The 25,872-nt window shown below is 46.6% G+C and overlaps 1 protein-coding gene across 2 annotated transcripts in view; it reads left to right on the plus strand.

Annotated features, from left to right (window-relative positions):
* The window catches only part of PECT1 (phosphorylethanolamine cytidylyltransferase 1), a 106,911-nt gene that overhangs the window by 7,213 nt on the left and 73,826 nt on the right, over positions 1 to 25,872 (plus strand). For both annotated transcript variants that reach the window (XM_086781404.1, XM_086781405.1), the window contains exons 3-4: positions 10,315 to 10,496; positions 24,905 to 24,976. In XM_086781404.1, coding sequence (XP_086637530.1) covers positions 10,315 to 10,496; positions 24,905 to 24,976 — 254 coding nt within the window. The remainder of the gene's footprint in view (positions 1 to 10,314; positions 10,497 to 24,904; positions 24,977 to 25,872) is intronic.

Below are 25,872 nucleotides of genomic sequence, written 5' to 3' on the forward strand. Positions count from 1 at the left end.
TAGAGCCTCTGGCAACAACCAGTGAGCCCTTACTAATCTTCCACTTTCCACTACCAAATGTGGTAACATAATCAGCATCATCAAGCTGTCCAGTAGAAAGCAGATTCTTCTTGATCTCAGGCACATGCCTGACATCATGGAGCATAAGCTGTGAGCCATCTGAAAATACAAGCCTCACATCACCTCTGCCAAGAATTTTGCATGCATGGTTATCACCCAAATAAACCACTCCTTCATTGCCAGCAGTGTACCTGACAAACAAGTCTCTGCAACCTGTGACATGAAAGGAGGCACCTGAATCAATGATCCATGAGTGCATACCATGACCACCTGTAAGAAGTGAATGGGCATCAAGTGAAGACGTAAAGAGGACCTCATCCTCACTGCCACCTGCATGTGACACATTGATTTCTTCAATCTTAACTCCACTTTTGCCCTTTGGCTTTACATCTTTGGCTTCATCTTTCTCTTTGTCTTTGCCTTTTCCCTTTTCTTTTTGATCATTTTTCCATTTGTAGCATTGCTTTTTGATGTGTCCCTTCTTGCCACAATAATGGCATTCCAAATCCTTTTTGGAGCGAGACTTGCTCCTTCCCCTTTCTTGGCTTTTCCCCCTTTGCTGGGATCTCCCACGTGCATTCATTGCATTGGACTTTCCAACAGAGTTGTTCTTCCTGTTCATCTCTTCTTGAAGAAGAGCACCCTCAACATCTGCATATGACAGCATAGCATGCGAATTGCTAGTGGCTGTCTTGAATGTGTCCCAACTCTCTGGCAAAGTGCATAACAAAAAAGTGGCTTTGAACTCATCGTCCATTGCCAACTTTTGATTTATAACCTGGCTGACAATACCATTAAACTCATTGAGATGGGCTGTCATAGAAGCCCCTTCCTTCATCTGAAGGCCTATGAGTTTCTTCAACCAATACACTTTGCTTGAGGCACTTTGTTGGGCATACAAGTCCTGCAATCTCTGCCACATTCCCCAAGCTGTCTTCTCTTCACGAATGCTGAAAAGTAATGAGTCTGACACAGACAACATGATAGTAGATCTTGCCAGCTCATCCATATCTTCCCACTCTTCAGCTGTAAGAGAAGCGGGCATCACACCCCTTTCTTTGATAGGCTTGTGCTGCTTTTTCTGAAGCAACACATTGTAGCACTGGGTTTGCCAAATATCATAGTTATGCGAGCCTTCAAGCTTCTTGATGTGAAGCAATGAAGAGCTCTCACCTGTGGTTGCCATAGCAAAATGCAACCTGTAATGCCTGACTCCCTGCAAATGTGCAAACACTGCACCCAAAGCACACAAAGTGCTCACAAATGTTCTCCCAAGCTTTATCTCCCACTGCGGAAGCAAGAATGCAACTTTTCTCCCACTTTTTGTGATGAAAACACCAAAATCTGGTTGCTGCAGATTTTGGACAGCACCTTAAATGTGCTCTTTTGCCCTTCCAAAGTACTGTACAGCAGTACTAAGCGCTCACCAATGATGTACCAAACCTGTACCGGCAATTTCAGCAGCTGAATTGATCACTCAAAACAGTGTACAGCCATGCCAAAACTGCACAAAGCTGTGCCAAATCTGTACCAGCAGGTACAATAGCAATAAATGCTTTCCTGGCTGTCCAAATGAGTGAAAATCAGACTTTTACAGTCCTGTACACTGCAAATTGGGCAAAAGCCCCTTGACTGCAAGCTGATTTCTGAAGATTCAAGGCATAAATGTCTTGCCTGCTGCTTTGCCAAGCTCAACGAGCATGAAAACTTGAAAAGCCCCTTGATTTGAGATCAATTTCTGATCATGCATGGTACATTGGCGCACATGAAGGCATCCAGAGTGTTCACGATGCTTCCCCCTGGCCACATATACATCAAAGACATGAAAGCCCCTTGATTTACAGGCACATTGAGTGCTTGTAAGGCATCAGCACATTATTCACAGCATCAAATGCGATTGCCTGCATGCAAATCAACCAAATCGGCACAAAAGCCCCTTGATTTGCACTGCAATTTGCTGCAATTTTGCCCAAATGTGCGATTTTTCACATCATACAGCATGTATGAGTGCTTAATTGCACAATTACATCAAAAGCCCCAAATTTCGACATCCAATTTCCTGCAAATTGATCCTGATTTGACCAATTTCCTGCAAATTGATCCTGATTTGACCAATTTCACCCAATTTTGCCAATTTTGCTCAAAAATTGAGCAATTGGGCACCTGTACCTGCTCAATTGATTACTGTATTTGCTCAATTGCAAATCCCAAAAAAAAATTGAAGCAGAATACCTTTCAAATTTCTGAATTTTGTTGCAGGAAACTGTGCAGGTGGGGAGGGGCCTCTTCAAGCGTGCTGCAGGAGTCGTGGAGTCACAAGCTCTTGACTGCGTGCTGCTGCTGAAGCCCTCAGTGGATAGGAAGAGCGTGGTGAATGTGATGTCCACGCTGGGCCGCCTCGTCTGCGCTCACAATGGTGTAATCACAGATGTCAAGTCCTTCGGCACCATCTACCTCGCCTACTCCATCAAGAGGCTCAGCGAACGATTCGACCAGGATAAATTTGCAGGGGAGCCTTCGTCACCTAGCGCCGCCCGCCTGACATATTCGTCAGCGCCGAGTGTTCGATGGACGCCCGCCAGTGCTCCACGCTGCTGTTTTCGCCTAGCGTATGTACGCCCAGCGCTATCTCCGCCAGCAGCGCTAGTCTTTGGTCCCGCCAGTGCTCCACGCTCGACGCCTTGTGTTAAAGCTCGTCCTTCGCTTCACTTAGCGCTGGCGCCTTCTACACGCCTGAAGTCGACGCTTTTGCTCACGCTTCGCCTGGCTGATGTTGACGCCCAGCCTACGGCTGCTGCCTTCGCTCGCTATGCTGCCTTGTGTAATGCTACACGTAGCTCGCTCCAAGGGGAGTTTCAGCAGGCGACCAGTGTGACCCTCACTATCTCAGCCTCACACTTCACATTCAACTTCTGCACGCATTCTATAGACTGCAGAGCCGAGCTATGAAGGGCTGCCATGCAAGGAAGCAAGGAAAGAAAACCCCCCTTGTCAACACCTACAGGCTCCGAATGAACCAGACAAACCTCCCTCTAGCTCTGATACCAGTTGATGGGGAGAAGGAACCTGAATTAGGGTTTAGAGTTCATTCATGGGAGACATACACAGAGAAGCAAGGGAGAGAGAGAGAGAGAGATGTGGGGATAAGTCAACTCATGAAAAGCATGAGTGTGTGACTCCCCTATCACACATGTATATTGCACTAGTACACATAGTGCACTTAGTACATTAAAAGTACTAAGTGTACTATGTACTATAACTTATGGGCTTGTACACACTATAAGGGTGGGCATAACGCCTTTACCCCAACAACAACTAGCTCTAAAATAGCCCCCACTTCCTAGGCAGATAACCTTTGACCCACACGCCTAGTATAAATCAGAAGGCCCAATCATTATCTTTCTTGTTGAGAGAGATTTTTCCATTGGAGGGTCCTTGTCAGTGTCCTTGACTACATTCCACGTTCCATCCCTCATCTCGAAAGAAGCCGAATCTTGTCTGCGGGGTAGGGAAGTTGGAGTCGTGAGTGCCATTCTACTTCTTTTGGATCTCCAATGATATTGTAGAGGCTTCAATTTAATGCTCGTAGCTTGATTTAGAAAAACTTTCTTTTTTGCAATTACAAAACGCCATCAATAAAATCATCATTCATACAATCTAGCTCTCACGCTACATCTCTCTCCCTCCCTCTCTCTACAATATGATGAAAACCATGGGCAATGTGCAATCTGCTATCTCAATCGATCCCCCTTTCCCCAGCGTGGCATCTTGACTTGGATCGAGGCTAGTTGCATTGCTGTGATTCCAAACTTCTGTTAGTAGTAATCCCTTGTTTGTATATTTACACTAGGGCCTTTGTTGTGGGTGTGCCCACCCGATTTAGGTGTTCTCATTTTCCCCCCCCTCCATATCTTTCCCCTATTTTTACTAGGTGTGGGAGGCTGTTCTGCGGCTCCTGGCTGATCCAGACACTGGCCGATTGTTGGTATGAGTGTTCTGTATGCTAGCTGACTGCCCCTGCTACTCCACGTTTCCATCTGTGTGCTGGCCAATTGAGTTTTGCTGGCCGACTGGAGATATGAGGAGGTCGTGAGCTTTTTTCTCATGTCGACTGCTTTTTGGGCTGGCCGACTGGCTCATAGGGGCCATACAAAATGACCCCTTGCTCCCACACATGTTGTATTGGGTATTCCAGGTTTTCTCGTGTGTATATAGTAGAGTTACACACCTCTCTCTCTCTCTCCTTCCCTATTGTTGTGTTTTTCTGCAGTGCACTTGCTCTTGAGTTTTCAGATTTTGTCTTCATCTCCGTTGCATATTCTGACATGGTATCAGAGCTCTAGGCTCTTGATAGATCTTGGGAACTGTGTGAGCAAGGGGGGGCTGTTTTGTTGCTGATTGGTGGACTGTTTTCGACTGTTCGGGAAGAGGAGAAGCAAGAGAAAGGCGGGCTGATTTGCTGGACAGCCACTTGTAGGTTTAAGTTCTTTTTTGAGGAAGGGGAGTTAACCCTTGATTCGGAAGGAACACGAGGCACAGGCACAGTTATGGGATCGTGTCAATGCCAGGGTCCGTTCTTTAATTTTCCTCAAGTGCACACCGCAAGTAATCAATCATATCAAGCATATGATGCTAGCTAGAGGTATATGGCAGCATTTGGCTTCTCTCTATAACAGGGTATCACCCATGAAGAGGATCTTGGCGTTTTCTCATTAACTAATAGAAGGATCGTTTTTCCGAAAAAAAAAAAAGAATCTTATAGGCAGTCCCACAGATGCGGGTGATGAATCTTGCAAAGTCGTTGATGATGCGGGAGCACATCAACAAGTTGCAGGCTCTTCAACAGGAAGTTCTCCAGGTTGGGAAAGAGATATCATCGGAGGATATGGCTATCACGTTGCTGTCGCATTTGCCCTCTCAGGACTCAACGTTTTACTCTTCTTTGATTACCAGTGGTGGCAGGCTCAGCACCATCACATGGGAGGAGCTTGTGCCCATGGTCTTGGACCAGGAGGAAAGATTCACGAACCCTCCACAGGGCGGAGGTTCGGAGGCCTTAATTGGCCAACGATCGAAAGGCAGTAACAACATGGGCAAAGGGAAGGCTTCATCGGAGAAGTCTTCTAAGAAGATGTCCGACGCAGACTGCGAGAAACTAAAGGTAGAGAGGACCTGTAATGATTGTGGCAAGAAGGGTCACTATTGGAGGTAGTGTCCCAAGCGGAGCATCGAGAAGGGTGCAGAATCCTCAGCAGCAACCGTGAAGACTCCAGCTTTTGTGCACCTGGAGGTGATGGACACCGATGTTTCATTTTCTTCGTGCAGGGAGGAGGTTGGAGGACTCTCTGTACGGATACTCGGGAGTGGATCCTAGACAGTGGTGCTTCCAGGCACATGACTTCCCGTTCAGATTTAGAGGATCTCTACAGGTATTCTGGTCACATTCTTACTGGGGATACATCCACTATCCCAGTTCACAGTGAGGGCAGGTTGGAGATAGTTCCCGATGGCAGAGGGGGAAAGCATTCCTCCCAGGTGTTGTATGTTCCATCACTTGGTTTTCATCTGTTGTTAGTGCATCAGGTTTGCAAGACTGGCGTACGGGTGGAGTTTGATGAGCAGTTTGTTGCTCTCCAGGAAAAGGCAACATGCCAGGTAGTTTGGGAAGGCGTAACGCAGCGGGTGCAGGCTTTGGACCAGATGGTGGATAGCTTACCAGATGATGGAAGCAGTTTGGCAGGAACTTTCCAGTACGGATGTTGGTAGTTTTGTAGTTTTTGTGTTCGTCAGTCAGAGGAAACTTTACAGGTAACCTATGCTCTGATGTCTCGTGGCATTCGGGACAGAGAATATCCTGTAGTTGAGGAAGCTCTTTCCATGGGGACCTATTGGAAAGCCAGGCAAGGGACAATTGATTATTTGCAGAAGGAGGTGGATTTTACACATTCTCCAAGCTTTGTGGTTCCGGATTTAGAGGGGGTTGGTTACAGGTTTCCGAAGGCCTTGAGTGGTCTTCCGCAGGTTTCCAGGACTTGGCATCCCACCGTAATAGGTGTTGATCCTTGTGAGCATGATGCCTCCTTGACTGGGAAGCAGAATGGTTCATTGATCTGGTTGCTGGATACCAGATTGGACGGGAGCTTCATGATGAGGCTGTTGAGCTCATGTTTGAAGAGGACTCTTTGGGAGGCAGGTTGCGTATCTTGTGGTTTCTGCAGCATGCGAAGGATCTTGGACTCTTTTACACAGGAGGGGGATTGATGGATGGAGTGAGGCTCCAAGGATGGAGTGACTCAGATTGGGGAGGAGAGCTAGACACGAGGACCTTGACATTAGGCTATAGTTTTTCCCTTGGCTCAGGAGTGGTTTCATGGAGCAGTAAGAGGCAGCCATCTTTTGCTTTGTCGTCAATAGAGGCAGAGTACCGGGCTCCTTGTGGTGTTGCTTGCGAGGTGGTGAGGTTGTAGAGGTTACTTGGTAGGATTGGGTTTCCACTGGTGGAACCCACGATCATCGAGAGGCACTTTGTTCGTGAAAAGATTGTTGCTGATGACATCTTGCTAGAGTTTTGTTCGACGGAGGACAGTGCGGTGGACCTCTTCACGAAGTCTCTATCTCAGGCTATGGTCCGGCGGCACTCCAACTCACTGGGGCTGGTTCCACATCCAGGAGCTGAGAGGGGGTGTTAGCAGTCATCTCGTCTGTATATTTACACAAGGGCGTTTGTTGTGGGTGTGCCCGCCCGATTCAGGTGTTTTCTCATTTTTCCCCACTCTCCATATTTTTTTCCTATTTTTACTAGGTGTGGGAGGTTGTTCTGTGGCTCTTGGCTGATCCTGACACTGGCCGACTGCTAGTCTAAGTGTTCTGTATGCTGGCCGATTGCCCCTGCTGCTCCATGTCTCCCTCTATGCTTGCCGACTGGAGATACGAGCAGGTTGTGAGCTTTTTGCTCCTATCGGCTGTTTTTGGGCTGGCCGACTGGCTCATAGGGGCCATATAAAATGGCCCCTTGCCCCCACACATGTTGTATTGGGTATTCCGAGTTTTCTCTTGTGTATATAATAGAGTTACACACCTCTCTCTCTCCTTCTCTATTGCTGTGTTTTTTCTGCAGGGCACTTGCTCTTGAGTTTTCAGATTTTTTCTTCATCTCCGTTGCATATTCTGACAATTTCTTTGCTAGGCTATTCGATAATATGTTGAACCTTCACCAAGTACATTCTTTTGACCCATAGAAATGACGCATTGAATTGTTGACACGTGGCACTCTTATCCTATCCACACATATAAGGTGTTCACGCCTATCAAGGTTGCATCCGTACGTACGTACCTTATTGCAAGGTATGTTTTAGTGTACGGTATGGTACTATACCGTACGATACAGATCCGTATGTGGCAAGTTCCCCCCCTTTCCCCCTTTCTGGTTGGCCTTTGGCCCAAGATCCTCCCGTTAGTTACCAATTTTTCACCGTCCGTAGGTGCCGTCTGTAGCCCCTTATTTATCCACCCATAGGCGATGCCGCGAAGGAAGCACCAAGGGGGGTTTTGAACCCAAGACCGCTTGTTCCTAGGTAGACACCTTCACCACTTGAGCTATCACCTCATTGGTAAGTACGTGGCAGTTTTTAAAAACATTTTGGGCCAAAAGAAACCCTAGGTCGGCCTTTGTCGCCGATTTTAGCCAACGTATGCAAAGTGCGAATGTAGCCATTCCTCTCATTGATACACACTGCAGTGAGAGATGATGATGTTGCGGTGCCAACCGTTGCGGTCATCGCCATTGCAGAGCCAGAGTATGATAGTGAAGAAACATGTTGATAGATGGAGATCTTGAATCTTCATCGCCCATGTGGATGTAATCAGGTGCTTTGATATGATTTGCTTCAGGCACACATTAGGCACACTTGGATTACCCCGGCTCACCTCTTGTTGGTAAAGATGCAGTATTATCATGATCATTTCCTTAGGCTCACTGAGGATGGATTTATCCAGAGACCAGGCTACATTGAGATCTTTTTTGTCTCATGCCATGAGGATTGCCATTGGCTAGCTCTGAGTTTCATCCCATACCCTAGAGATTGAGGCCGGCAGAGCAACGAGGATACCCAAGATTGGCAGACTATGGAGCAGAGAGGTGGAGTATGAGGAGCATTATGTATGCCGATGCTTAGTCTAATATGAGATCAGAGGGACGTATTGCCTTTTCAGAGAGGGGTTCGGTCCTATTAGTCGTATCATGGATTTTCCAAACCAAAGATGCTTGGGCTTGTTCTTGTTGGAGCCACGACGACACAAAGAGAGTCTCCTTAGAGCGCATACATCACGAGCTAGTTCAGCCCAACTCCGGATCACTAGCTTCTTCTAGCCCCATCATGCTGAACCTACTCCACCAACATATCCTGCACTTCATCAGGCCAGGACAGTATCCAAGAGTATAGGAGTCACTCTACCGTGAGCTACAATGCTCCGAGTTGCGAGACGACCTTGGCCTGTTGGACCTTGACCATCACTAGTCCATCAAGTAGAGATGATGTGATCCTTACACATCACCGATGCATGATGGAGGCATCTTCTCAACTTCTCTTGACTATCCCGTTTGTTCAGTTACTAGGTTTCTAGTTTCAGTTTTAGTTTTCCATGACGATGATATTCCATGGATACTTGTAATCTACTTTGTCTCATAGGCCCATTGGGCCTTTTGTAAGATGTAAACATAACTTTCTTTCTTTCTTTCTCTCTCTCTCTCTCTCGGGAAGTTAGTGCATTTTTCATAAGGAGGTAGAAGAAGGCAATTTCAGCATAACCAGCCCGTACACATGCTTTTTGGCATGGTTTCTTGCTTCTCCAACTCTTGGTTCAGCAGGCAAATGAGTACTTCATTGCTGCCCAAGCTCTAGATGTCCTTTTCAGCAACATAAGGAGGTAGAAGAAGGCAAATTTTTTTAGTTGCTATCTTTCGGATATGTACATGCTGAAAATATTTTGAGCATTTCTATCGCCGACAATCGACCTAAAGCTGATTTCTAACAAATTTCAGCAAATTTATAGTAAGAGATTGCCTCCTCAAAAAATCCCTTCTTCAATAGAGTCGACTAGCTATATTTGCAGCACTTGCCCCTTTTTGCCCAAAATAGATGAACTTGTCCGAAAATATCAACTTTATAGTTTTCTTGGCTTGTACTCGAAGTTTTAGCCCAAAAATATCAACTTTATGCTTTTCTTGGCCTGTACTCCAAGTTTTGAGTTTTGTCCACCTGTCCATGCCCAAAATAATAATATGTCTACCCCGTCTTTGATGATACGAGAAAACACTAACTTGTAAATATGATAAGTCACTTTGATGAATAAAATCCCATGCTACTCATGTTGTGTGGCCATCTTTCAGGCCAAACTTTGCCAATAGATGCTTCAGCTTTCTTTTGTGGAAAATCCCCGTTCACACCGTGGTTTTGCTCAGTGTGTGAAACACTAGTCAAGATTGGTGAAGGGACCAAATGGTGTCATCAGCATTTTAATCCTATATGGCCCAGACGGACTTTATACTCAAAAAGGGGATGTTGGTAGATCCTCTAGGGCTAATAATCGCTAAAAGCTTATAAATAAAGCAGGAAAGCTAATAAATAAAGCGAGAAAACTAATAAATAAAGCAAGGGCCAATAATAGCTAGGTTATTAGTATATAAGTGACCTTGGGGTCACTTTTGAGACACAAGAGGTCAAGTAGTCACGCGGTGGCCTGGGGCTCCCAAGGAAGCTTGCAAAATCTTGTGGCCATGGAGCTGTAAGGTGGCTAGTTCGGCCTAGTGGTGTGGGATGCTAGGTTGGGGTTGTCAGTACCAATCATGCATGCGTCAAATTGCAATTTGACCTCAGGCTCGGGATTGGATCAAGGTATTGAACCTACGGTTGGGTGGTGAGTCACTAGCCACAATCCATCGCGGTCATGCAATGCGTGCGACGATGTCGGGTCTATGAATCCTTGTTAGGGTTTCGACTCTAGGTCAGATAATCCTTGGGTGTGGTCGAACGAGCCAGGTTTGGGCACAACAGAGGCTAGTTTGTGTGTGTGAAGCACAACAAGCCATAAAGGTGGCTAAACGTATTTATATACTTATATGTATGTATGTATATATATATACGTGTGTGTGTGTGTGTGTGGGAGAGAGAGAGAGAGAGAGAGAGAGAGAGAGAGAGAGAGGTTTTAAATGAAGTTTCATATTTTCTTTTGTGCATGTATTCCTTGTGTTGGTAGGGCGGATGCTTTTGTGTGTAAGAGATAGACCTGCCAATGAGAATCAGAATCATGCGTCTTTACAACGCCAATTCAGTCATGGGCATGGTAATAAGGCAGAGAGTGGAAATGTACCCAGTGCAACAAGGATCTCACATTTTTTGCCCACTTCTAGACGGATTGTACAGTTTTCAAATGGCAAGGTATGTGAAACACTGGGTTGCCTTCAGAATGAGAATAGGTCAAATTGCATGCTCACGTTTTGGTACCTGTGTTCTCAGTTCACTTGCTTCATATTTAAAAGTTTTTATGCACAAACTAACTATATAAAATATTGTCAATATATAGTATAAGTAGAAAAGGGGTGGCTGAGAGAGAAAAGAGAATGCAATGTCCTGTGGGTCTAACTCCTGGACCAAAACGGGGTCTCTACAATCCAGTGAATGAACCTAATGGCTCTCCATTGGTGCATCAAAGTTCCCTAGTCAGAGAATATCAGCCAATTTGGAGTATTCCATGATGTCCTCATATAGAGGCATGTATGGCGATTGCCCACTGGGCTTGGCATATGCAGATATCTTGGGTGGAAAATAGCAAGCTGCAATGTGTACAAGCCTGCACCCGCATGTATCTGGCCACCTCATCCATCCTAACCACTGTAGGGATCTTATGTAGGTGTGTCTAATAGGGACAGTGACTCTTCTGGAGCCCATACCCCTCCTCATCCATCTTAACCACTGTAGGGATCTTATGTAGGTGTGTCTAATAGGGACAGTGAGTCCTCTGGAGCCCATACCCCTCTGAATAGTGGCACCACATGTATCTGGCCTCCTCATCCATCATAACCACTGTAGGGATCTTATGTAGGTGTGTCTAATAGGGACAGTGACTCCTCTGGAGCCCATACCCCTCTGAATGTTCTAGTCTCCTCACTGTACGCTGATTCACACTCATATCCAACTACCTGTGGGGGTAACCCTCTCACGTGCTCTGATGTGTCTGTGTATAGAAGATAATGTTATCCATTGAGAAGTTGCTTAAATATCCTGCTTGAGGCTTGCATATTCAGTTTGATTGGTTTTTGTGCCTGGTTCCAGGTCCTTTTGAAGCTTTACATTGGCATGTTTGAGCTACTTTACCTCCAGGAAATGGGCTGCCTGTGCTGATAGTTCCCAATCTTCCCTTGCATTCTTTGCAATGGAGGCGTCATGCTCAGTAAACTCTGTCCCGAGGCTCCCCAGCTTCAATGTCCATGCAGCCCTACGTGATACTACAATTTCTTCCACGTTTTCAAAGGTCCCTTTTGAGACCTACAATTTCTTCTTCTTGCTGGAGGAAAATGTGCTTGATTTCCATTAAGCTGTCCCACATCATTGGACCCAACATGTGTTTTGGGAAGAGTATTATTAACGTCTATGAAAGACCTCAAGGGTCCATGTGACTGAAAGTGGTACAATGGTACCATGGATATAACAAACATGGAAAACTGAAAAAGAAACATCTAACACTAGTGTATGTGCTATGTACGTACATGCAATCAGCAGATGTCTTGTGTAGAGTGAGATATGCTGTGGAGCTACTGACGATACCTGCCTCGGCTAGAACTGATCCGATGGCTTATGTAATGTCAAGCCTTTGTGATGGAATCATGTCATATCGACAGATTATAAACGTCTTTAAAAGACCTAGAGGGTCTATGAGACCAAAAGGTAGTACAATGGAGAATATTGAACCATGAAAAAGAAAAAGCTTACAAAACGAGCTACATAAGCTAAAGTATGTTATGCTACATGATGACAATGTGTGGTCATCCAGGTGATACCGTCGTCCTCTAGAATGGAACGAACGCAGTCGTAGCAACTCCCCTCCGTGGTGGGCAAGGTGGTTAGAAATGTTAGGTAGGATACACACTATACGAGTAGAGAAAGTTCTAATAAGATAATGTATGTTAAGTACAGAACTCTTTTTCTAGTTTGAATAGTATTACGTATAAAATAAGATATATTGAAAACAATTGCGTACACATAATGTGTGTGCGCAATTACGTATAAAATAAGATATATTGAAAACAATTGCGTACACATAATGTGTGCAAGTAGTTGGAAAAGCATTTGGGATGCATGGATGAGGAATAGAGGCCCTAATAAAGTTAAGGACAAACATTAACTTCAAAATTTATATATAAGCTTGTGTTTTTTGTTCAACATATCGACTGCCCGTACGGTATGTGTGCAGAACACAAAGTACTATATGGATCATGAGGTTGAGTACGAGTATGGAATGCAACTATGGTGGTGGGAGCTTGCCATGTCCTCAAAGGATATCTTGGATCCGCAGCAATTGGGTGGAGGGTTGGGGCCTTTGAGCTTTGGGCCTCTCGCCATTTGAAGGGGATTCCGCATGCTCCCTTGTGATTTCCCGTGTATGTGGAGCTAGAGGATTACGTGTTGTTGTAGGACATCGGATTGTCTTGCCGTTGCACTTGTCGGGCTGCTGTAGTCGGTGGTTGTGACCCAAAGAATCTTTGATGGAGGTCTGCCTTGCTGGCATTGTCGTGTCCAAGAGATAAAGATATAAAGAGAGAGGGGAGAGAGAAAAGGGAATGGGGATCTTGCACAGTACACCACACTGAGCGGGGAACAAGCCCCGCCCCCTTTCAAGAATTTATTTAGGAACAATCCACCAGCACACTGGCTAGGATCAATACAATCAATGAATACAAAACAAACAGATGTCAATGTAGGATATCCAAGTTGATGTCGATGTCTAGGCATGAGATCTCTGACGCCGAGCACACACGGGGATGACCCACAAGTATCTCTCATCGGGCTAGTACCAGATCCAATATCCAAATCCAAATCCAAGTCCAATTCCATATCCAAGTCCAGAAACAAATCCAAGTCAAAATCCAAGTCCAAAACTAGGTCCAGATCAAGTCCAAGTCGAGATCTATGTCCAAGTTCCATGTTCAAATACTCCAAGCTCGTACACAAGGTACACAGGAGAGGCGTGTAGATGATCAAGTATATGACAACCAATAGTAAACTCAATGCCTAATCAAGAGGTAGAAAGCGTTCCCCAACAAGATCGAAAGAAAGCCGGCCGACGTTATCAAATAACAGATGGCGTTGGTAGTTCTGTCTGGTGGCATATGAGGGAGCTGGGTGGCACACAAGCAAGAGGCAACGCTTCTTATGGCGCAGCCAGGTTCAGGCAGTTCTGTACAGCAATATGGTGATGTTGGAAGCACACGGCAGCTGGCAACAATAGTTGGTGGCACAGCTTCTGCTAGATGGCAACCAAACAGGGAGCAGCAGGTAGACGATGTCAGGAGCAGCCGGCTGTAGACAACACTGGGTGCTGTTGTAGGGGTTTCGAAACAGCAATACAACTGTGCTGGTTGCAGATGACAAAGAGGCGGCGCACAATACAGCAACAGGTGGTGGCCAGGTGGCTGGCGACAGCAGATGTTGCAGGCTGGCTGGGTCGTGATTCAGATGGTGCTAGTAGGCACAGCCAGGTAGGGAAGGGGCGTCGACAACAACTGTAGAAGTAGTGTTGGTTGCTATAGAAGTAGCACTGGCAACAGTATTGGCAGCAGGTGGAAAACAGATGGCGTAAGCAATCGTTCTTCAGGTGACAAACAACAACTGTATGATCCTGCACAGATGGGCAGCAAAGCAGGTGTTGGTGGTCCTGACGGGTTGAAGGCGGGATGCACACACAGCCAAGAGCTGGTGGTGTTTGATAAAGATGAGGATGTCGAGTTCCAACCTTCAATGATGATGACCACCCTTTAAGATGATGGAGAGCTTCACACCCCCCCGTCTTCATCCATGATGATGTTAATGAAGGTAAGGATAAACTCCAAGCTTTCGCGGATGATGAGAAGGGAGGGATTCATGCTTCTTTTATACCTTGGGAAAGCCTTGCTTTTTGCCAAAAGCTTGTTCATGCTTTTGTTTTTCCTTTTTATGCTTTACTGTTGCTCTTTTTACTTTTATTAATAAAATATTACTCAACTTTTGGTGCTTTGCTTTTCTAGCTTTAAGGCCTTGCCTCTTGCTTTTTGAGAAAGCGCCTTTTAGCTTTTTGGTTCGGCTCAATCTTCTCTTTCCAATGGTGCCCTTGACTCACAGTCAACCCTATTTGACTTTTTGCTTTTTCTTGCTTTTTGACCAAGAATGGTGCTTTTTCTTAATCAAACCTCATGGACCTTGTTCCCAACCTCATGGACTTTGTCCCCATGTCTTCTTTCACCTGTCTGGTGCCCGGACATGGGTTTCATCATGTGAAATAGAGCTAGGAGGGCCAAATAGTTACACTTGGAGTGTTGTCTCACCATGACCTTTGTGTTCGGCGAAGCTTTTGTAAATACTTGCCTAAACATGAATGCTCTTTATACTGCATGACCCGAGCGGAGAGGGAGCCAAGTCCGTCTCCGAGAAAAGAACGAAATTTTTCTCTGATCTCATAGTAGGGTGGACATTACATATGTTCCAATATCTTACGTATTCCTGGCCAAAAGAAGTAGCGCTCAATCATGCGCGTAGAGGCAAAAATACCTCTATGACCAGCATAGGGAGTAGCATGGCACTCATCCATAACCATGGGAAAGCATAGCTATGGACTTCATAATGGATTTGCCAAGGACCCATTAGGGTAATGATGCCATACGAACAATTGTGGACAGGTTTAGTGTCACCAATTGGCCGACCATTTGTTCCATCTCCAGTTTTGTGTCTCGTTCACTTGAGGCCAAGCCCGTGTCTCATGTGAAGAGGCCAGTATTTTTGCTTAACATGGATGGGAGCCAGACTGGTGCCACCCGTGTGTTAGCAGGATGGTGTCGTATGGATGGGAGCCAGACTGGTGCCACCCGTGTATGACCTGGACTGTGTTCTATCCATGGGATTGTCATGCCATGGAAGAGCCAGTATTTGTGCCGTGTCTTGCCTATGGGACTGTCACTCCATAGGGAGGCTCGTGCCTGGAATTGTGTTTTACCTATGGGACTGTCACTCCATAGGAAGACAAGATTTATGTTTTACGTCGTGCCATTTTGGTGCCCGACAGATATTTTGTACTTGTTCCATGAACGGGAGATATGTCCATGATACTATTTGCACATGCACTCATGTTCTGCATGTTTGAAACTGTTTTCGCATGACTTGTATTTTTGTGTTTGCCTGCTTGACACGCCACTTACTGAGCGGGGACGCCTGCCAGTGAGTCGTGAAGTTTGCTCTGTCTTCTGACGAGTTTTGTTGCATGTGAACAGGTGGTAAGTGTATTGCACTTGTTGGATTAATAGTTTTAATTCTAACCTTTCATTTTATAAGGTTGTTAGTTCACATTCACTTAAAAGTGGGCACCCACATATGGGCCAAGGTGGGGAGCCACACTTAACCATTTGTGTGTGTGGGGGTGGGTGCATGGCCACCTACCCACACCACACCATTAACTGGCCGCCCCCATGCAATCTTGGGGAGCCGGCCAGCTGTGGTTGTTCACTTCTCTCCAACCTCTACAAAGGAAGCACCACGACCACCCCAACAGACACATGATCGTGCGCCTGTTCTCCAGCCAGCTGCGCTTCTGCTCATCTCAGGCTGCGCATGCCCCTCCTCCAGCAGGCTGCGCTGCTTTCTCCACAGGCGGCTGTGTGTGCCATCACTAGCAGGCTGCGCTGCCTCTTGCAGGCGGCTGTGTGTTCACCTCCAGCTGGTGGCTGTTCTCTCTGCACTACAGGCGGCGCAGGTTGCAGCCAGGCGTCTCCTATCCATCAGGCGGCTACACCATAGGCTGACGGCTGCTTCTCCTACTCTGCAGGCGGCTGGCTGCCATCTCCATACAGGCTGTGCTGCCTCTTCATACAGCCCATTGTGTATCCATCTCCAGCGGCTGCTCCTCTTCTCCATACAGGCGGCTGTACCTTCTACAAGGTGGTTGCACTTGCTCAGCAGCCAAGCGGCTCCACCTCCAGTTGGCAGGTGCACCTACTCCACCTCCTCCCTTGCAGACGGCTGCCCTTTCTCCACACTAGCCTGGTTTCCTCTCCACTTTTCCAGTGGCTACACCTTCTCCTCTCCAAAGGTGATTGTTTCATCCTTTGCAGGCGGTTGCGTCGCCCTTCCATAGGCGACATCTCCATTCTTCAGGTAGGTTACACCTTCTCCACGGGCAGCTACTCCTCATCCTCCTCGACAGGCTGCTGTGTCTTGGTGTTTACCACTAGTAGCTGCACACAGATACTTCCGGGTATTGGTCTTCCATCTGCGAGCTACAAGTAAGTGAATTCAGATTTAAGTAAAGAACTTTTGTTGTAAATCTGATAAAGGATCTTCTCTATGGCTAACACCCGTTCGGTGCCGGGTAGTCCAAGCTTTTGGAGAACCACGGTCCAAGGGTGCCGAGATCAGGAGAGCTAGGCGTTAGTACAAGAGCGCCTGTTTGTGCGTGGTCTTGGAACACCAGTGGGGCGCTCTCCGCGGATTCCAGTGAAGGCAAAGGACCGTAGAGACTGGACCACTCAAGTGGTCGCTCTACTTCGAACATCTACTTCGAGCCTTTTGTTTGGTACTGTATTCATTTGTACATGGACATCATCTGGTTCATTGAACCCATGGAGCATCGTATTTGTTAAATACTCCCAATCATATATCATATATTGAGGGGGGGGTCGGCCCGTTTCGGCCCCAGTGCTAGTGTCCATCTATTTCATTTCAATTTTCAGTTGTTATTAAGTTGTCCATTTCAAATTGTGATATTAAGTTGTGCTATTACGCGTGTGGGTGTCCAACGGAGTCTGTTCCCACATGACGGGATCGGTTTCATTGGTATCAGAGCACGGTAGTTTCCCTCTTCTTAGTGGGGAAACGAACCTGTGTATTGGACACCCCGCTTCTAGCACACTTAACACAATGGACAGCCAAGGCAACCCTTTGGAAGTGCCTAATTCAAGGGGCCCATCTAGTGCCTCTCGTGGTTGTGATGCTCTACGAGGAAGGCACAAGTCCCTTGAAAGGGTAAATGATAGTGATTCAAAGGGACAACTGTCTCGAGGAAAGACAGTCATTGAAGAAGAAGAGCCTGATGCAATGAGGGCTGAATTGGAGCATATGAGAAAGCTTTTGCAGGCGCAAGAGCAAGAGCTGAAATTTTTGCATGAAGATCCCCATGTGCAAAGTGCCATTGAAGCAAGAAAAGCCGATGCAATGGTAGATGTGACTTTTGAGTCCATGGCACGGGAAGTAGGCAAGAAGCCAAGGGAGTTGGCACTTTCCTACCTCCTCCGCAAAGGTGACGTCAAAGAGGGGGAAGACGGAGAGCTGAAATTCAGAAATCCACCTCGCTTGAAGCATGGAGACCCCGCATCTCAAAGGTTGAGGTCTTTTATGCAAAAGGAAGAGGTGACAGTCATCTCTCGTCATGCATCTTCTCCACAAGGCACAAAGCCTGACAGGTATATGTATGCTAGTGCTCATGGAGGGCATGAAGGTCACATGCATTCAAGACATGTATCCCATGGTAGGGATGACAGGTCTGCCACTAGAAGAGCTTTGCCTTCTGAGTTGTCTCAAGGAGAGACATTGCCTTATGCAGGAAAGTCACATGCCTCTGATTCTCAAGTTCGTGGAGCACATGTCACCGTGCTTCATGAAACTTTCATGATGGCCCATGGAGCCCATGCAGATAGGGCTGCCCCGTTGAATAAAGGAAAAAGAAAAAGAGAGGACCATGAGCCTCACGCCAGTTGCTTGTGGCGATTGTATAGGAGCTGTCCTAAATCATACGAGAGCCGTCGTTTGCATGATGCTGAGCTTCATATGGATATCTATGAGAAAGAGCTCTTGGCTGTAATTCATGCTTTAAAGATATGGAAACATTATCTTCTTGGGGCTGAATTTGTAGTCAAGACAGATCATTAAAGCTTGAGATACTTTCTATCTCAAACAAAGCTTTCAGAGAAGCAAATGAGAATGGCAAACTTTCTTTCCATGTTTCATTTTCAAATTGTGCATACTCCAGGAAAGAAAAATGTGGTGGAAGATGCATTATCCAGGAGGCCTTATGTAGCTGCAGTCTCAGTGGCCTCTCATGGCGACTTATCTGCTATGCGTGATTTGTATCATTTGGATGCTGAATTTTGCCATATATGGACTGATTTGATGGCTGGTCATTCACATGTCTTTTATGTTATCAACGAGGGTTATCTCATGAAGGATAATTGCCTATGTGTAGTGAAGGATTTGCGTCCAAAGGTTATGGAGGAATGTCACGCTCCACCTTATGCTGGTCATAGAGGTATCATGCCCACTACACGCATGATTGAGCTGTATTTCTTTTGGCCAAGCATGCGTAAAGACATTGAGGCTTATGTACGTGCATGTATTACTTGCCAAAAGGTGAAATTTGACAGGCAAAAACCTCCAGGTTTGCTTCAGCCATTGCCTATTCCCTCGCAACCTTGGGAAAGTATTACTATGGATTTTATTATGGACTTGCCTGGATCCCAGCATAGAAATGATGCTATTTGGACCATTGTGGACAGGTTTAGCAAGCAAGCTCATTTCTTGCCCGTCAAGAAAACCATTAAAGTTGATCATATGGTAAAGCTTTTTCTTGCTTATATTTTCAAGCATCATGGTATGCCTAAATCCATTGTTGGGGATAGAGATCTCAGGACTACGAGCCTCTTTTGGAGGGCTTTATTTGATAATATGGGTACTAAACTTGAGTTTTCATCAGCTTATCATCCCCAAACGGATGGCCAAAGTGAAGCTTCAAATTCAGCGTTGTGGATTTGTTGAAGTGTTATGTGGCAGATCAAAAGACTGCATGGAAGACGTATCTTCCACTTGTTGAGTTTGCCTACAACAATACGATCCATGCCTCCACGGGAAGGCTCTGTTTGAGATTATTTATAGCAGAGTGGTTTTGCCACCCATCCTTCGTACAAAGGATGAGATTTTTGCAGCTGATGAATATGTTCGTGACTTGGAAGTAGCCTTTGCTCAAGTGCAGACAGCCATTGCAAGGTCACAAGATAAGCATAAAATGGCTGCTGACAAGCATAGAAGGGACATGCAAGTCAAAGACGGTGACTGGGTTTTGCTGAAATTTGAGAAGGCTAGGCTTCGGAAGAGGCCAGGACGAGAAGGATCATATCCTAAGCTTTCTCCTCGCTATTATGGACCCTTCAAGGTGATTCAAAAGATCAATGAAGTGTCATACAGGCTTGCTTTACCTAATCATTGGAAGATTCACAACACATTTCATGTGAGTCTTTTTCGGAAATATGTGGGGCGAGATCCTGACGAGCATGTCACAGAAGATCCACCAGAGATTGATGAGCTTGAGGAGATTCTCCAGCCAGAACAGATTGTTTTTCACAAGGAGAGAAAGCTATTTGCAGGAAAGCTTTCCAGGAGATACCTTGTGAAGCTCAAGAATTATTTGCCTATTGATGCAAAGTGGGTAAATGAGGATTAATTTGTTGATTACCCACAGTTGTTGCAGGCATATCTTGAGGCTTTTCAGTTGAGGACAACTCTTTAGAAGCCCGGGGGGATGTCACCAATTGGCCGACCATTTGGTCCATCTCCAGTTTTGTGTCTCGTTCACTTGAGGCCAGGCCGGTGTCTCATGTGAAGAGGCCAGTATTTTTGTTTAACATGGACGGGAGCCAGATTGGTGCCACCCGTGTGTTAGCAGGATGGTGTCGTATGGACGGGAGCCAGACTGGTGCCACCTGTGTATGACCTGGACTGTGCTCTATCCATGGGATTGTCACGCCATGGAAGAGCGAGTATTTGTGCCGTGTCTTGCCTATGGGATTGTCACTCCATAGGGAGGCTCGTGCCTGGAACTGTGTTTTACCTATGGGACTGTCACTCCATAGGAAGACCAGGATTTATGTTTTACATCGTGCCATTTTTGTGCCCGACAGATATTTTGTACTATTTGCATGAACGGGAGATATGTCCATGATACTATTTGCACATGCACTCATGTTCTGCATGTTTGAAACTGTTTTCGCATGACTTGTATTTTTGTGTTTGCTTGCTTGACGTGTCACTTACTGAGCTGCTTGTGAGTCGTGAAGTTTGCTCTGTCTTCTGACGAGTTTTGTTGCATGTGAATAGGTGGTAAGTGTATTGCACTTGTTGGATTAATAGTTTTAATTCTAACCTTTCATTTTATAAGGTTGTTAGTTCACATTCACTTAAAAGTGGGCACCCACTATGGGCACCCACATATGGGCCAAGGTGGGGAGCCACACTTAACCATTTGTGTGTGTGGGGGTGGGTGCATGGCCACTTACCCACACCACACCATGAACTGGCCGCCCCCATGCAATCTTGGGGAGCCGGCCAGCTGTGGTTGTTTACTTCTCTCCAACCTCTACAAAAGGAAGCACCACGAGCACCCCAATAGACACATGATCGTGCGCCTGTTCTCCAACCAGCTGCGCTTCTGCTCCTCTCAGGTTGCGCATGCCCCTCCTCCAGCAGGCTGCGCTGCCTTCTCCGCAGGCGACTGTGTGTGCCATCACTAGCAGGCTGCGCTGCCTCTTGCAGGCGGCTGTGTGCTCACCTCCAGCAGGTGGCTGTTCTCTCTGCACTACAGGCGGCGCAGGCTGCAGCCAGGCGTCTCCTATCCATCAGGCGGCTACACCATAGGCTGACGGCTGCTTCTCCTACTCTGCAGGCGGCTGGCTGCCATCTCCATACAGGATGTGCTGCCTCTTCATACAGCCCACTGTGTATCCATCTCCAGCGGCTGCTCCTCTTCTCCATACAGGCGGCTGTGCCTTCTTTAAGGTGGTTGCACTTGCTCAGCAGCCAGGCGGCTCCACCTCCAGTTGGCGGGTGCACCTACTCCACCTCCTCCCTTGCAGACGGCTGCCTCTTCATACAGCCCACTGTGTATCCATCTCCAGCGGCGGGCTGCTCCTCTTCTCCATACAGGCGGCTGTGCCTTCTTTAAGGTGGCTGCACTTGCTCAGCAGCCAGGCGGCTCCACCTCCGTTTGGCGGGTGCACCTACTCCACCTCCTCCCTTGCAGACGGCTGCAAGGGAGGTGGCTCCACCTCCAGTTGGCGGGTGCACCTACTCCACCTCCTCCCTTGCAGACGGCTGCCCTTTCTCCACTGCAACCAGGTTTCCTTTCCACTTTTCCAGTGGCTACACCTTCTCCTCTCCAAAGGCGATTGTTTCATCCTTTGCAGGCGGTTGCGTCGCCCTTCCATAGGCGACATCTCCCTTCTTCAGGTCGGTTACACCTTCTCCACAGGCAGCTACTCATCCTCCTCCTCTACAGGGTGCTGTGTCTTGGTATTTACCACTAGTAGCTGCACACAGATACTTCCGGGTATTGGTCTGCCATCTGCGAGCTACAAGTAAGTGAATTCAGATTTAAGTAAAGAACTTTTGTTGTAAATCTGATAAAGGATCTTCTCTACGGCTAACACCCGTTCGGTGCCAGGTAGTCCAAGCTTTTGGAGAACCACGGTCCAAGGGTGCCGGATCGGGAGAGCTAGGCGTTAGTACAAGAGCGCCTGTTTGTGCGTGGTCTTGGCAGAGGATCGTAGAGACTGGACCACTCAGGTGGTCGCTCTACTTCGAACATCTACTTCGAGCCTTTTGTTGGGTACTGTATGCATTTGTACATGGACATCATCTGGTTCATTGAACCCATGGAGCATTGTATTTGTTAAATACTCCCAATAATATATCATATATTGAGGGGGGGGGGGTCGGCCCGTTCCTGCCCCAGTGCTGGTGTCCATCTATTTCATTTTAATTTTCAGTTGTTATTAAGTTGTCCATTTCAAATTGTGATATTAAGTTGTGCTATTACGCGTGTGGGTGTCCAACGGAGTCTGTTCCCACTTGAACGGGATCGGTTTCATTTAGCAAGCAAGCACACTTTTTGCCTGTCAAGAAGACCATAAAACCCGAGCACATGAATGTCTAGTTCACGGGCCTAGGACGCCTACCCATGAATCGTGCGAGTGCTCTGCATTTCGACATGTTTTTTGGGGTGTGAATAGGTGGTAAGTGCACTGAAAAAAACCTTTATTTTAATTGATTTAAATGCTTTGTAATGTTTATAACCTTGTAGGTTCACACTCATTAAAAATGGGTGGACATTTTTAATTTGTGCCTGGGGCCCAACCCTGTGGGCACCCTTGTGGCCACTTAATGTGGGTGGCCTAAGTGGGTGGACACTGCACATGTGGGTGACCCAAATTAATTGGCCACCTACCTTTGCATGAGTCGTGAGCTTCTCTCCCTCCTTGAAGCAAATCGTTCTTTCTGTCTCTGTCTCTCTCTTAGCAAATCGTTCTCTCTCTGCACACCACCCTCTTCATCATTTTGCTCATAGCATCAGCTACTCGGACCTGATTTCAATTCTGTCTGTGCCATCGTGTTCCTCTTTTTGAGAGCACCCCTCTCTATACCTCAATTGGTGCGAGTGATCATTTTTGCAAGGCCCCAACTGAATTTCGTTTTTGCTCATGGAGGGTGGGGTTTTCGTCATAATTCGATTCTGAGCATGAGGTTGTGTTCACCTCAGCCTATTTCATCTAATTGGTGAGTCAAATCTGAATTTTTTGGCAAGATTTCTACCAGTGCCCGTGGGCAGCACCCATGACCAGCCGACGTATTCTACGCGTTCTGACTTCATCAATAACTCTGCTGCTGCTTGGTTTCATGCCCAGGAGTTTCCTCTGCTGCCAGAACTTCATTTTCAGCCTTCCGTTCACCGCAAGGTTGCAACTCAGGCGCTAGTACGGGCATGCCAGTGTCGTTCGTGGACCCGGAACACTAGGTTCGTGGTTGCTTCACCCTAGTGAGAGGTGAGGATTGCTGAAATTCAGCTACATCAACGGAATGTTGCTCCAAATACTTGTTTGTTAAATGTATACATTTCTTGTTTATGGCAAATCTAGCTATCATAGCCGTGGAACATTGTACCAATGAAATACTCCAATAATATACTCAGTATTGAGGGGTGGGGGGGTGGGCGGGGGGGTTCTTGGCTCCAATGTGTTGTCATTGCGCAATTTTCATTTTCAGCATTGCCTCTGTCTTGTGCACATTGCCTTAGTCTTGTAATGTTTCCATTTCATTAAGTGTTTAAGTGATTGTTATTTATGAGATGGTGCCCAATACGTGCTCATATCCAACGAGGTGAATTATAGGGGTGAGGGGCGGGGTTGAAGTTGTGATGCCATCAGCATAAAATGCTTGAGCTGTGCGTAGTGCGATGAAACTCGGTTGAATCACCTTGTTAGCTATTGCGCGAGAGTCAAACTCCACCTGGGTGTAGCCATGCCCAAGAAAATGAATATCGGTGATTTTGCCGGGCTCGCCAATAACTGCTGCGTGGCCTGCCCTCTTTCGCCCCCCCCTCCTCCAGCCTCTTCTTCTTCATCCCCCACGCCCGTCTACCAGCCCCCCTTCCTCCCCTTTTTCGCCTTCGTCTTTCTGCTTCCCCGCCCTTCCCCATCTCGACACCTTCTCGCACGCTATCCTCTCCCGCCCCTCCCTCTTCATGTTCCAGCGTTTGGTTTGCAGCTCTATTGGCGAGTGTCGGCATGAGGACTCCATGGAAGCCGCTGCTCTGTCAGCCACAACCAAGGCAGCCATCCCTTGCCTATTGTCGGAAGCGGCTGTCCAGCTCTTGGCATCGACGGTGTTCCTCCACCACGCTTCTTCATTGGTTTGCAAGCTCATGGGGAGCCACCCAGCATGTGGTCAGATTTGGGATTTTCTGGGCGGAGGAGAGGTGGCAGAAAGAATTCCAGGACAGGAGGAAGGCGGCTAAGGAGAATGTGGAGGAGCAGGAGAGGAGGGCTAGCGGCAGTTGGGCAGGGAGCAGGTGTGCAAAGGAGGCAGCAAGGGAAGGGGCTCAGGAGATGGTGGGCGGAAGGACAGGTGATGGCGCCCCGTGTTTTTTATTGTATACAGCTTCGAGTGGCTGATGAAGAGATCACTTTATCAAATGTACATGTGGATGACTGTTGTGGGACTTCCATGTGTGTTGTTGGACTCGATTGGTGAGGCCTTTGTTGAGTACTCTAGGAAGGAGTAGCTGAAAACCATAAGGCTTGTCAAGGGTGTTAGCATTGTGCTAATGGACAATTATACTTTCGTATTCTGTCTTGGTGATCTAAATAGACCATACTTTCCTCACATAAAACTATCATTCATCAATATTAAGGTTTGATTATGAGAATTTGCATTGAAAATACACTGGATTCCATTCCCCATGCAGCATATAATGGTTTTTTGTTGGATTTACCACAAGCCTTGTATGTTTTTAGGGCCCTTATGTTTGCACACAGGTCTCAGCTCATTGGCAAAATTTAAGACAAATAGCTATTCAAATAATTGGCAGAAGTATGTGATTGTTTCTAGAGAGAGCAGCTCAGTGGTGTTGTTTTCTGGCTTTATTCTCTGTGCATGAAAACCAACACTGCACTCTCATACATTCTCTCTTTTGTTGTTGTGCAATTTTTATTGCTGTAGGCAAAGTTCTTTTCATGCGTGATTATTTCTTCTTGGTGTTTAATTAGCTTATTTTGTATTTGGCACAGGGTCCTGGACCACATGCTCGGATTGTTTACATTGATGGAGCTTTTGATCTTTTCCATGCAGGGCACGTAGAAGTATGTTTTAACCTCTTTCAAATTTATGTGTCTTAGTTAGTAAGTCTTATTTTTAAAGGTTGCATACAGGCTCTTTTTTGCACTAAAAGGGTGGCCTCATAAAGGGGTCAGAAAGGTGTTATTGTAATTTTCTACTTGGCCTTGGGATGTGCTTTTATGTGTTTGTATTTGTTCCTTTGATCATGAATAGACCTGAAGTGATACCTTGAAGATTACAGCTGTGTGTAATTTGGAAAGTTGTTCTATCCTGTCTTTGGATCTTTTCAAGTTATACTGGCTCTTTTTTTTTTGTTTTTTCCGGAGAAAAGATCCTTCTAATGATTACAAAGCCATGGGCTACATGTACATGCTCACAATTCTGAAATGAGGTCGGGATAATCTGGGGAGGGTGTTCTTATTACGTCCGATTGACCTAGGGCTAGGGCAGGGAACACGTGGACTAACCCATGATTGGGGTTAGCCTTAACCTAGAATTAGGAATAAGGCTTAGCAAGGGGCATGGAAATGTGGAGGGTTTTATAGCGGGGATAATACTATAAGGAACCTAGGGTCACTTATTAGTCCCAAGAGATCAAGGAGACACGTGGTAGCCTTGGGGCTACTAAGGAGGGTGCAGGATCTCTCGGCCATGGAGTTGTCAGCGGGTGATTCAGCTTGGTGGTATGGGACGCCAGGTTGGGGTCATCGGTGATTGATAGGCTTGCAACAATCGGACCTCAGGCTCGGTGGTGAGTCCGCAGGACTTTATGGTTGGGTGGTGACTCGTGAGTTGCTAGCCACAATCCATCTCCGTCATGCGATGCGTGCGATGTCTCGGTGGTGAGTCCATAGGACTTTACGGCTGGGTGGTGAGTTGCTAGCCACAGTCCATCTCCTTCATGTGATGCGTGCGATGT

The sequence above is a fragment of the Cibotium barometz genome, chromosome 43, assembly GCF_041138505.1.
Source record: "Cibotium barometz isolate CiBa-2024 chromosome 43, ASM4113850v1, whole genome shotgun sequence".
NCBI lineage: Eukaryota > Viridiplantae > Streptophyta > Polypodiopsida > Cyatheales > Cibotiaceae > Cibotium > Cibotium barometz.